This window comes from Phaseolus vulgaris, chromosome 10 (assembly GCF_000499845.2).
Source record: "Phaseolus vulgaris cultivar G19833 chromosome 10, P. vulgaris v2.0, whole genome shotgun sequence".
Taxonomy (NCBI): domain Eukaryota; kingdom Viridiplantae; phylum Streptophyta; class Magnoliopsida; order Fabales; family Fabaceae; genus Phaseolus; species Phaseolus vulgaris.
In genome coordinates this window covers 10521888-10534947 of record NC_023750.2, presented here as the reverse complement: position 1 = coordinate 10534947, position 13060 = coordinate 10521888, and the positions used below count along the sequence as shown (strand labels likewise).

General features: G+C 37.2%; 1 protein-coding gene across 1 annotated transcript; it reads left to right on the top strand.

The window, feature by feature from the left end:
• The first annotated feature begins 602 nt into the window (after positions 1–602).
• Positions 603–2272, top strand: LOC137819599 (short-chain dehydrogenase reductase 2a-like). Its single transcript, XM_068623495.1, has 2 exons — positions 603–767; positions 1324–2272. The coding sequence occupies exons 1-2, from the start codon at positions 679–681 to the stop codon at positions 2159–2161; spliced, it is 927 nt and encodes a 308-aa protein (XP_068479596.1). The 5' UTR covers positions 603–678; the 3' UTR covers positions 2162–2272.
• The last annotated feature ends 10788 nt before the right edge of the window (positions 2273–13060 follow it).

The window sequence follows — 13060 nt, the reverse complement described above, 5'->3', positions numbered from 1 at the left end:
TGACAAAAAAATATTTCAGTTGGGCATTAATAAAATGCCTATATATATTTCTACGAACTATTATATTCAATATTTGAATCTGTTCATGATCACATCAAACCATTTTTAATTGAGTTTCAATTTAACAAATGTACAGTTGGTCTGCACGGTACACAGTACACTAGTTACTATATTTTTATTTATTTTCATAGGGTCGTAGTGTTGTACACCTAGGGTTTATAGGGAAAAAAATTGTATTATTGGTCCTGCATACTTGGAAATAAGTCCTGGCTGGCAACAGGAAACAAAGATCTAAAAAACAAAATCAATGGTTTTTTAATAACCTGATAAAAAACCAAACACAAATTTGGAAATGAAAAATGTTATTCTTACACTATTTTAGGACATAATAAAGTGAAAGAAAGACAGAAATAAACAACTGCAATATGCAAAAATAATGTGATGTTATAAAAAAATGAGTCAAAAGAGATAGAACTAAAGTAGTATGGAAATATATAAATATTATTCTTGGTTTGAAAATAATGTAACCCCAACCAATACAACCTCAAAAATCAAAATCTCTTCATGTATAAATACCCTTGTTTTCCATTCTAACTGCACTTGTTCTGTAAGCCTCTGCCTCCTCTGTCTCTCTCTGCTTCTCTCTCCATTGCCCTCATTATATACTCAGCCACTACCATGGGTGCAGCTGAAGTAATGCCTGAAACTCCCCTTCATGCAGTTCCTATCCTTTCAAGAGAAAGCAGTTTTTCATCTTCACCAAGAAGGTACTATTTTCAATATGGAAAAAAAAAATCTTCCCTTCTCTTTGTGCATTTTTAGTTTTGTTTTCTTACACATAAAAAAAATAGCTATTTAAAATGCTGGCATGCTTTTGGCTAAAAGGGAAGTTTTGAGAGTTATATTGGAAACGTATAGTCCCTTATCCTCAATTTGTTCTGTTTTCCTCCAAAATGAAGAAAAATCATGCCACCCCACAAAGCGAATCACTACCTTTAACTTAAGTTTACCAATTATGAACAATCTGAACATTTTGTTGACAAATCTAATTGTACATTGCATTGTAAACTTCTGAAAGAGTTACAAACCATAGAGACCATGGTACTTCTCTTTCTGACTATAATCATTGTAATTAGGACCTTTTATCGGGAACTCTGAAGTATTCTTACATTATTTTCTTTAAGATTGTGTTATATAGGAATAATTTACAATTAATGGAAGTAAAAATTGTAAATGTACTTTTGAGGGGGGAAAAACTTAAATTTATGAAATTTTTGAAGAAACTGTTGATATGATTGTAAACTGTTTGATGTTATGTGGTAGGTTGGAGGGAAAGGTTGCTATCGTAACAGGGGGTGCGAGAGGGATTGGTGAAGCAACGGTGCGAGTGTTCGTGAAGAACGGTGCAAGGGTAGTGATAGCGGATGTTGAGGATGCACTTGGCACGATGCTGGCGGAGACCTTGGCCCCTTCAGCCACGTACGTGCACTGCGATGTTAGCGTGGAAGAAGAGGTTGAAAATTTGGTGAGTTCAACAGTTTCTCGGTACGGTCAAGTGGACATAATGTTCAACAATGCAGGGGTGTTGGGGAACCAGTCCAAGAACAAAAGCATTCTGAACTTTGACCCCAACGAGTTCGACCGTGTGATGCAGGTGAACGTGAAGGGCATGGCCTTGGGGATCAAGCACGCTGCAAGGGCCATGATTCCTAAGGGGATTGGGTGCATCATTTCCACTGCTAGTGTTGCTGGGGTCATGGGGGGGCTTGGCCCACATGCTTACACTGCCTCAAAGCATGCCATTGTGGGGTTAACCAAGAACACTGCTTGTGAGTTGGGGAGGTATGGAATAAGGGTGAATTGTATTTCCCCCTTTGGAGTTGCCACCAACATGCTTGTGAATGCTTGGAGAAGTGGTGGCTGTGATGGGGAAGAGGGTGATGATGAGGGAATCAATTTTGGGTTGCCATTTCAAGAGGAGGTGGAGAAAATGGAGGGGTTTGTTAGAGGGCTTGCCAACTTGAAAGGACAAACTCTAAGAGCCAAAGATATTGCTGAGGCTGCACTCTATCTTGCTAGTGATGAATCCAAGTATGTTAGTGGTCATAATCTTGTTGTGGATGGTGGAGTCACCTCCTCAAGAAACTGCATTGGTTTGTAACTTCTTGTGTTTACCATATTCCCCCTTTTTTGAATGTAGGATCCACCAGTTTGTAAAATTATTCATATAAATGTAATTGTAGTTATTTTTATTATTTTACTCTTATTATCACATGTTAGAAACTTAATTATAATTATGAAGCAGTGTGAATTAAAAGAAATCCCAAATTAAATTGAAATAAACAAGTTGAATAAATCATAAGTGAAGTGAGACAAAATATCTAAGTATCTAATATCTTATAGTGTTTTTTTGTTTGTTTTAGTATTTCTTAACAAATCAAGAGTAAATCATTATTTAAGTCTACAATATGCATTTAATCAGCTACGTACAGGGAATTTAATCAGGTACTTATAGTAAGATTTTTTACTTATTTATAAGAATGAAACTCCAAACTTTAATTAAAAAGTTTAAATTTAATTTAGATCAACATATAATGCTTACGTAAAACGTGAGATTCATATGTTTGTTAATTGTTTAATTTTGGTATTTAGAAGGAGATATGAAGAAGTGACAGAACTTGTCTAGTTTGTTACATGAGAGTTACAAAAATGTATTAAAAATATGTTTTTTTTATCAATAATAAATAAATTAAATATTTTAAAGATACTTCAATTTTTATAAAAAAAAAATTGTTTCTCTTATCACACCATTAACTTGTATTAAAGGGAAAACAAGTTTATCGGCACCAAGACCAACTCAATATGCAGAATCTCTACCACCAACATTGGTACTACACAAAAATCCACTCACTCTTACTGCTGCATGTACAAAAGCCACTCCAAATATATATTGTTATATTGTTGGAATCCCAACTAGAGATTAAAAATTTTCATATTATATAAGCTAAGCAAATATAAATGAGATGAGTCGATTTTATGGAGTTGAGTTAGATTTAAAGTCTATCTCGTAATATAGTATTAAAATCATTTCGAACATATCTCGAGGGTTTGTTGGGTTTATCAAGCCACTCACTATCAGGTCGTTATTGGACTACCATAATATATTATCTCAGACACGAACTGTCACTCTCGACTTGAGTTAGACTTAAAGTACACTTCGTAATAAACATAAATGTAGTTAGAATATATCACCACTTGCTGAATCTTGATCTTTTTACTCAATTGCTGTCATGGTTTTACCATATCCACTGCATTACTCCATCTAGAGATCTTCTCCCATCCCCAAAATCAAATAGGGAAAGAAAACAGCTTCAGCAGTTCCATACAGCAAGCAGAAAATTGTGCATAACGTCCCTGCCATTTCAAGCATTATCCCTTGTTAACACCGCTCCAGTCCAAAGTTTTGGCAGCAGTGTGCATATCTCCCATACTCCTACACTTGGTTTTTTGTGTTGTTTATCTCATATAATGGATTACTATATCGATATAATTGATTTTGTCATTGCTAGAAAATCCTTCCTAACTGGTGAAGTGTAGAGGTTCATAGGTTAGGTTGTTTTCAAATACTCGGTCTACATCATGCATAATAAATTTCTCTATTCTCTCTCTAGTGGAGTTATATTAAAAAATAGTTTGATGGGTTTATTGCAACAGTAAAATGAGCTTTTAGTAGCATTTATTTTTTCTTTTAAAACCAAATAATATTTTTTACCAAAAGTATTATACGCTTGATTTTATAATATTTTCTAAAACTACTAATTTTTTAAGACAACTTTATTGCATCATTATAACTAAAGATATAAGTTTAAATTTTTTTATTTTATAAGACCATAAAATATGTTGATATATATACCTTAATATTTAAATAATTTAGATTTTGAATAAAATTATAAAAAAATATATGTCCCAAAAGCATCTCTTTATAATGATAATTAAATAAAAAATATTATAATATAAATTTATATTGTGTTATAGTAAATGACAATTCAAATTTAAAAATGAAGTCAGATGATTAATTCAAAAAAAGTAAATTAAAACATTAACAGAAAATAATTCTTAGCTAAATTTAAATGTGGAACAAGTAGTAGTCAAATAGAATGACAAGTAGAATAAAAAATGTTGTAAATTTAACTGAGGAGCAAGTTGTAAATCACATAGGATACGACCTTAAAATTAACTACTAAAATTATATTATTCATAAACATTAATAATATACAATATATATTTTGATATCTTTATTTTTTAAATAATATAATATAAAACTAGTAGTTAATTTTAAAATTGTATCTCATATAGAATAAATAAATTAAAAAATATATTTTATGGGTCTCTCAACCTTTTTTATAGACATGAAACATTTCCTCTAACCATAAACTTCTTACCTATTGCTACCTATTGATTGCGAACCAAGTAGAATAAAAAATGTTTTGAGGTTGAAGAATTGTTCGATACATAGTCACATCCTGAGTTATGTGTCAAATATATATATAGTATTTGATTAAATTAAGAAGGTAACTTCTCACAACTTTCCTTAATTGGTTGAATCCAGGTATCATTGAAAATTTCAAAACCATGCCACCACCTGGCTGATATGGGTTGGTTTGATAGTTTATGAAAGGTCAATCATCTACCATTTACTAGTATTGTTTTTCTTTCCTTAAAGGTCTGGTCCTAGTTAAGGTTGGGAATAAGGTGCAGAGAGAAATTATTAATCAAATATCAAGTAGATGAATCTCTTTTGTCAGCTTTCAGACAAATAAAGATTAATATTAAACAGCAATTGAGTAAGATTAAGAGGGTTTCGTACCTTTTATTAGTTGGTGGCTGATCAGTGTCAGTGTTTAACTAAAAGTTAAGCATGAAGCAGACAGCATTAACTAGCTACCCACTCACTAATACCTTCTTCATTCATTCACACAGCTGCTTTTTATTAGGGGATTAATTTATTACAAAAGTGCAAGATGTAAGACTATTTAAGAGAAATAAAATACAGGTGTAACATATATTTTTAATTAAAATTAAATTCTTATTACAATACTTTATTATAAAATTATATATTGATGTTTTAACTTTTTTTATTCTAAATTAACTAATGTTTTACAAATTTCAACTCTCATTTTCAAATATATTTCTATCCACAACTTATTTAAACACTCCAACAAAAGAAATAAGTTACATTTACATCTTATAAGAAATAAGGATATTTTAATTAAATAAATATATTAATATTTTAAACTAATTGAATATTCCTTAATTTATGCACACTAAAATATAGCATTAAAACTTGGCATGAAAGATATTTTAAATAAAAATTAGTCCCGGAAGGGATGCACTAAAAGTTAGCCTTTAAGAAAAAACTAATTTTCATTATAATCACCTAATTTTGTCCATTTTACGCTTTAATGTAGTTTTTATTAAAAAAAACAAATAAATTCAAAATACTACTAATAGCTTTCTGTGATCCTGTACACATTTGATAAAAATCAAATGTTATAAAAATACAATTAACTTAAAATAAGGTAAAGTAATTGAAAAGCTTAAATTTGGTAATATTGTCAGTATAAGTTAAATTATTAACTAATTTTATAACATTTTTTATAAGACTCTTAAAGTAGTTAAATAATAATAAGTTTCAAACATATAATAATCTACCATTAATTGATAACATGAAGCTTTTCTCTTAATCAATCATTACTTAATTTGTATTTTAACCTTTGAAGATCCAAGTTGGTATCTATCTAGCCTGTCATGGGGATGACATTGATCATAGACAAAGGTTGTGTGATTGATCTCATGAATCTCATGACATTGGTAAACAAAGTCATTGATACTTGACAATTAGAAGAAGAGGAAGAAGAAGAAAAAAGTGGGTGGACAACCAGAAAAGGTGGGACAAAGATGAAGGAGCTGGAAGCATGCCATTTTAAAAATTTCAAGTTGAAGATCTTGTGCAAGCAATTTCTGACTCGTATCTTGTTTTGGACCACTCTCTTACCTAATCCATCAACATTCAAAAGCCAAGTTGCTAACTATATATTAAGAGTGTCTTTGTTTAAGGTTAGCACATTGGAAGCCATTTTTACTCCAAATCTATACTTTATTTGTGTTTTAATAGAGATTGTGTTGAACAAAAAAAAATCTAATTCCTTATAATATATACTTAAATTTTTGTTGAAAGGAATACTCAGATTTAGTAAGTGACAATATCTTAAGAAAGATCATCTCTAAATAAGATATCCATAAAAAGTTCTTTTATGTAATTGAATTCAATTTAAAACACTATCTAACTATGATACCATTGTGAACTTGGTATATATATATTCTGATAGTTAATAACTAAGAACATGTTGAACGAGTAAACAATTATTACAATTAGTTTGTAAAGAAATATAAAAATAACCGAATAACTGGGTTTGATTAATTTTTTATGCTGAAAATGAAAAAGTTGCTAGGTTAGGAGAATAACTACATTGTTTAATTAAGGTTCCCTTCTTATAAACTGTATTGTTCGGCATGTTCGGCCTACGACCCAATTAGGCGTGTTATGCCATAGTCCAAACATATGGGTCTCTGGCCGATCAGTCAGAGTGGTACATGTTGAGCAAACCATAATTCTAGAAATTGGCCCAAATATGATAAGACCCATTATCTCCAAACGAACATTCTTTTTTGGTAAAATTAACATGGCCCAAACACCAAAGATGTATTTTATCTGATTCAGTTAGCCGTTTGAAAGAGGAGAAAGAAAAGAGACCTAGTGAGAGACGATACTCTATAAAGATATAACTCCAAAATATAAGGGAGAATGTTAACAGATAAAGTATGCAGTTACCAATGCTTGACGACTACTATAAAAGGGCCCTGAGACCCTATCCACCAGGTAAGTGGATTCTAGGCTTTTTACACTACATTCTAATATATAAGTGCTCTCACTGACTTGATAGTCGGAGTGTAATCAACAGGTGGAGCACCCTCCGTTGGAATTTGCGACAAAGACAAAGTGAGATAATAACCACCATTATTGGTCGACCCAGGTCAGTCAGCAAGAACATTTGGCGCCCACCGTGGGAAAGATAAAATTGATCCCTCTAGCTACCAACACGAGTTCATCCACACCAATGCACGAGATGAGAAACACGAGACAAGGAACTTAGGTGCCTGACGGAGATGACGTCCCCATGTTGCAACAAATTAAGGAGACGACGAGAGTCCTCCAACAAGCTAATGAGAATCATCGTAGGGAGCAAGACCGCCTTCGAGAAGAATTACAAACTGCACAAGAGCGTCTCCGGGAGGAGGCTCGGGTCGAGCGTGATCGGCTTAGAGAAGAGGCACGAGCTGAGCAGGCGCAATTGAGGGACGAGGCCCGAGCTGAACAAGAGTGGCAGAGAGAGAAAGCCCGAGCCCACCAAGATCATCTCCTAAGGGAAGTAAAAGCATACCGTAAGATGATGGAAGAAACTGCACGGGTAAATGAGGAGCTACAAAAGGCTAATAAAGAGTTGTGGAGGACCATGCACAAACAACAAAGGTGAAATGTCCACTCTTCGGATCCGTCTTGAAGGGATGATCCTCAGCCTTTCTCTAGGAAAATAATGGACGGGCCCATCCCGCCGGAATTTCTTACCCCGAAGATGACTCCTTCTACAGGAGTGGAGGACCTTAAGAGTCACATAAAGGCGTTTAGGACCCAGATGATCATATCAGGCGGTTCAGATGCTATTCGTTGTAAGATGCTCATGGGAACATTCATGGGAATGACCTTCCACTAGCAACATCCCGGATGGACATATAACGTCGTTCCAAGAGTTTTCGCGAATCTTCAAATAGCAGTTCTCAACCAACAAAGGCGACCCCGTTCGACTACCCAACCTGTTTCATATCAAACAAAGGGAGGGCGAATCTTTGAAAAACTATCTAAATCGTTACTACGCCTTCTTAGTTCAACTCCCAACACCAAACAAGGAGATGGTCGTTACCGCTTTCGTAAAAGGCATGTGGGCAAGCCCTTTTAGTGACTCCCTCATTCGAAATCGGGTTGAATCCATGGACGAGGTCAGGAAACAATTTGTCTCCCACACAGAAGTAGTGGAGGTTGTAATAGTAAAAAACAACAATTGACAGCCCAAGCAGGGGGAGGTACAAGGAGAACGGGCGAGACCATCGCTCAAGGAATACCGATACATCCATGAATCGGCGCTACAACCAGAGATACATCCCTTACGTAGTGAGAAAAGGTGACACCAAAGAAGGAACAAAGGGAGAGGTACCCAAGCCGAGGTTTTGAGTTTCATACAAATCCCTCATCACCAAAGAAAGTGTGGCAAAAAGGTTGCTTTTTCAAAGAGGACAGACCGAGTGTTGGACGGACAAAGAGACGACTGATGCGAGTTCAACCGCGCTCGAGGTCACGACACCAAAAAATGCCTCATGTTGGCCTACCAATTAAAGAAGTTGGTAAGTGAAGGGCATCTAACCATATGTATCGATGAAGATACGGAAAGAGAAAAGAGGGGAGACGCAATAAAGGAAAAAGACCACGAGACACCGATCCTAGGAGATTTTAACACCATTTTTGGAGGATTCTATGGAGGGGGAACCTCGACATCTAGCCGAAAACTTTACAACCGAAATGTGGAAGCCAGGAAGTCTGAGTCTATCACGGTCCCCTCTCTATGTTTTGCAGCCTCAGACTCTGAGGACGTGTTTCCTCACGAGGACAACCCTATTGTCATGTCGATCATCACCATGAGTCAAATTGTGCATAGAATCCTTGTGGATCAGGGGAGCTCGACCGATGTGATGTATTGGGAGACGTTCCTGGGATTACATATCCCATTGGACCAGCTATGACCTTATGAGGGTTGCTTGGTAGGGTTCACAAGCGATCAAGTGGAGGTTTGAGGGTACGCTGACCTCCGAACAACCTTTTGGATGAGCATGCAGCTGCGACCATTGTGATAAGGTACATTGTAGTTAATGCACCCTCTTTATATAACCTGCTCTTAGGGCGTCCATCCCTGAACCAACTGAAAACGGTCCCCTCATCCTATCATATGAAAGTAAAACTACCCTCGCCAGAAGGGAAAGTCATCATTATGAAAGTAGACCAGAATATAGCTCGGAAGTGCTACGAAAGTAGCCTGAGGAACAAAAGAGGTACGTATATGGTGGCTACCACTCACGGAGAACCTGCAATTGAGATAAATCACGTCCCCCATGGGGAAGGAGACCAGCTAGGGAGGTTAGAGAAATAGAGATAAATGGGAAGAAGTTCAAGCTCGGAGCTTCATTTCCCAAAGAGGTGGAGGAAAAGATAACATAAGTGATTTCCAGGAACATGAATGTTTTTGCATGGTCGTCAGCCGACGTGCCCAGGATTGATCCGAATTACCTATTGTTCTCATCGGTCGACCTCGGATGGATTGAATGGGCAAGCTCTTTTTCTGATTTGTCTCCAATTAGTGTTTCAAGGTACTTGGTGCTCCACTGGGACAAAGGAGGCTCTACCTGTTGATCACACTCCGACGATCAAGTCAGTGAGAGTATTCAAAAATATCAAATCAGTTTCAGTCTCAAGTATGTCAGAAACAACACACCTTTACTTGGGGTTTCAAGCCCCTTTTATAGATATCCCTTCAACGGTTTTCTCCAATCTCAACAGAGCAATATTTCAACAAGGAGAATATAATCTCAACAAAAAGCATATAATCATAACAGAAAAACATACTGTTTACGTGCACCTTTATTCTCTGGTGCTAACTACTTTATTCCCAACAACTTTTATTGGTATTTAATTAGCGTATGTATTATAAACAATCACATTATTCCTTCTATTTTAATTATCTTTTTCGAGTTGTCTAGCAACATCTAGGTTGAGCTCATGGCCTACCCTTTGGGACCATACTTGCCCAAAAACTGAGCTGACCTAAACGCTTAGACCAAGGTCCCAAGCACTCCTAGCCAATACAAAAGCCCCCCCAAGCTCAAGCCGAGCTTGGCTAGGCGAAAAGTCTTTCCAGCGTTGCCAACTAACGTGACACTTTCGCAGAGGGTAGGTGAGGCGTACTTATCGAAGCGTTTCCCGATGAGACATCCCACCACACTAAATCTGGAGTCTCCACGTGGCACATGCATCAAAGATGAGGAAGCTTTTCCGCTTCATCTCCTTCTTTCAAATAATGAAAACACCATTTCTTCTTCCTTCACTCGTTACACGACACTTCTTACTCCCAGAACTTCTCTTAATTCAAAAGCTTTCTTCACACTTTTTCTCATCGTCGAGCTATCACCCACCTCCGTCGCACCAGGTATTTTTCTCCACTAATTCCTATTGACAATTATATGTTCATCTTACTGATTGCATTGTCTGAACTGTAATCTTATTTTCTTCCGCTTTCTCTGCCTGGCCTGAACTGTGCTTGTATTTTGTTTGTGTTTATTCTTGTGTTCTAGCTATATCTGCAATGGATTATGGTTCAATGTATCCCTGAGCCTAAAAAGAGCTTTTAAAAGAGGTTTCTTATTACACAACCCATTTATGTCCCGGGGAGTTGAGAGAAAACGGGTGTACCATGAGTAAAAAATACGAGGGACGTGTTAAAATTGTGGAGTGTAGGGAGGGTGAACCTATCTGCTGGGGCGAGTCGTCGGACCCCGATGGTCCATTTTGCTACTTTTACACCATTTTTTTCAAGAAGGTTTTCCTTCGTCTTCCCCTACCCATTTTTGAAAAGGAGCTACTGAGCGAGCTCAATGTAGCTCTGCCCAGCTACGTCCAAATAGTTGGGCATTCATCCGAGCTTTTATTATTTTGTGTTCACAGTTGGCATCTCACCACCTGTGGAAGTTTTTCTTTATTTCTTCGAGGCTAAGCACACGAGTAGTAAACTGTGGGCGTTCCTAAATGGTTCCTCTAGGATAGGTTTGCTTACCCTCTTCCAGCCCTCATACAAAAATTTCAAAGGTAAATTTGTTAAGGTCCAAGCTTTAACAGGAGATCCGACTCTACTGGCACTTGGAGGATTTGTCTGCAAAAGACCAGGGTATATGTGAATTTTTTTACAAGCTTGAAGGTTGTAAAGGTACTTATATCACTTTCATTAACCACTTACTTGCCTTTTTTTCGCAGAAAGAATGTTATCCAACATTGGAAAAGCAGAGATGGTTGAGTGTGTTAGAAAGATGAGAGCAGCTGCTAGCATGAGCAAGGATTCGTTGGCACCAAAAAGGAATGCCCTTGTTGAGGTTGCTCCAGTTCAATCTGACTAGGACGAGCAAACCAACTCGGACCTTGTTTTCAAGAAAAAAAGGCAAGAGGAAGTTCCCCCTCCCGAACACTCCAACTCGAATGGTCAAGCTCCACACCAGGAGGTCGTTACCATCCAAGAGTGTGAGGCTGAAAGCTCATGCAGAAAAAGCTTTTGGGATGCTGACTTTGACGTCCTTGCTCATGGTAAGGCTTTCTTTCTTCCCCACGAAGACAAAAACATGTTAACAGTCCATGACGAAGACTTCCTTCGTCATGACTCCTTGAAGTTATTCAGTTAAGCATTTGCCTTGGTCTGCCTGGCTGATGACAAAGCGCAAGATCACAAAGAGTCCAAAGACCGCAAAAAAGGAGATCATGGAGCTCCGCCAAGGAATGGACTGCCTTCAGATAGAGATCAACCAACTTAACGGCCTGCTTCAAAAAAGCTGAGCATCTCTATACTGAGAAGACCCAAGAGGCACTGGCCCTATCCAAAGAGAAGGACAAGCTTCTGGGCGAGATAGAGAACCTAAAGAAAGAAATGGTGCCTTACTTCATAGGGTGTCTATTTAGGTAGTTGCACCTATCCCATGCTCGGTCATTTTCACCATATACCAGAACAAGTAAACTTCTCATCACAGGGCACCTACACTAGAATAACTTTATTCATTCTGAGTTAGATCATCTTAGCATATGCCAAACTAAATCTAATAAACCCACTCCACAAGCTGCCTATACTCGGATGACTCTATTCACTCCGGGCTAGGACGTCTTACGATGTGTCAAATTAAATCTAATAAACCCATTCCACAGGGCGCCTATACTCAGGTGAATCTATTCACTCTGGGCTAGGATGTCTTACCATGTGCTAAATTAGCTAATTCAACAAATGAATTTATCTCACAGGGAGCCTATGCTCGGGTAGTCGCAGTTACGATGAGCTAGGTCGGCTTACCATGCAGTAAATTGAGTAAATCGTTAAACAAATTAACCTCACAGGGCGCCTATGCTCGGGTAGACGTACTTACGTCGAGCTAGGTTAACTTAACATGTCCTAACTCAAGTAAATCAACAAATGAATTTATCTCACAGAGCGTCTATGTTCGGGTAGTCGCACTTACGTCGAGCTAGGTCGACTTACCATGTACTAACTCAAGTAAATCAACAAATAAATTAATCTCATAGGGCGCTTATGCTCAGGTAGGCGTACTTACGCCGAGCCAGGTCAACTTACCATGTGCTACATCAACGATATTCAATCAAACTAATGTACCATCTTTTGAGAACAAATTTATCACTAGGTGACCTCGTTAAAAATCCCTTCAAGGGAAAAAGAGAATCACCTAAAACATCATATTGTTCAAAAGAAAAGCATAAAAAAGAAATGTTTTAACTGAAGTAAAACTTGTGATTGGCCATGTTCCACATTTGTGGGATGGCTCCCCCCTCCAGGGTTTCCAACTTATATGCTCCTTTTCTGAGCACCTCAACTACGTGAAACGGGCTAGTCCACTTTGGAAATAGCTTGTTCAACAGCTGGTAGGGGTGGGCCTTTCACATCACCAAGTCGGAAACCTTGAACTACTAAGGTTTTGTCTTGGTCTTGTGCTTTAACTCCACCCTTCTCTTTAATGCCAACAAGTTGATACGAGCATCATTACGCACCTCGTCCAACAAATGTAGGTTCACCTTCTTTCCTTCATTAGATTCTTCAACAACAAAGATTTGGAACCTGGGAGAATTCTCTTG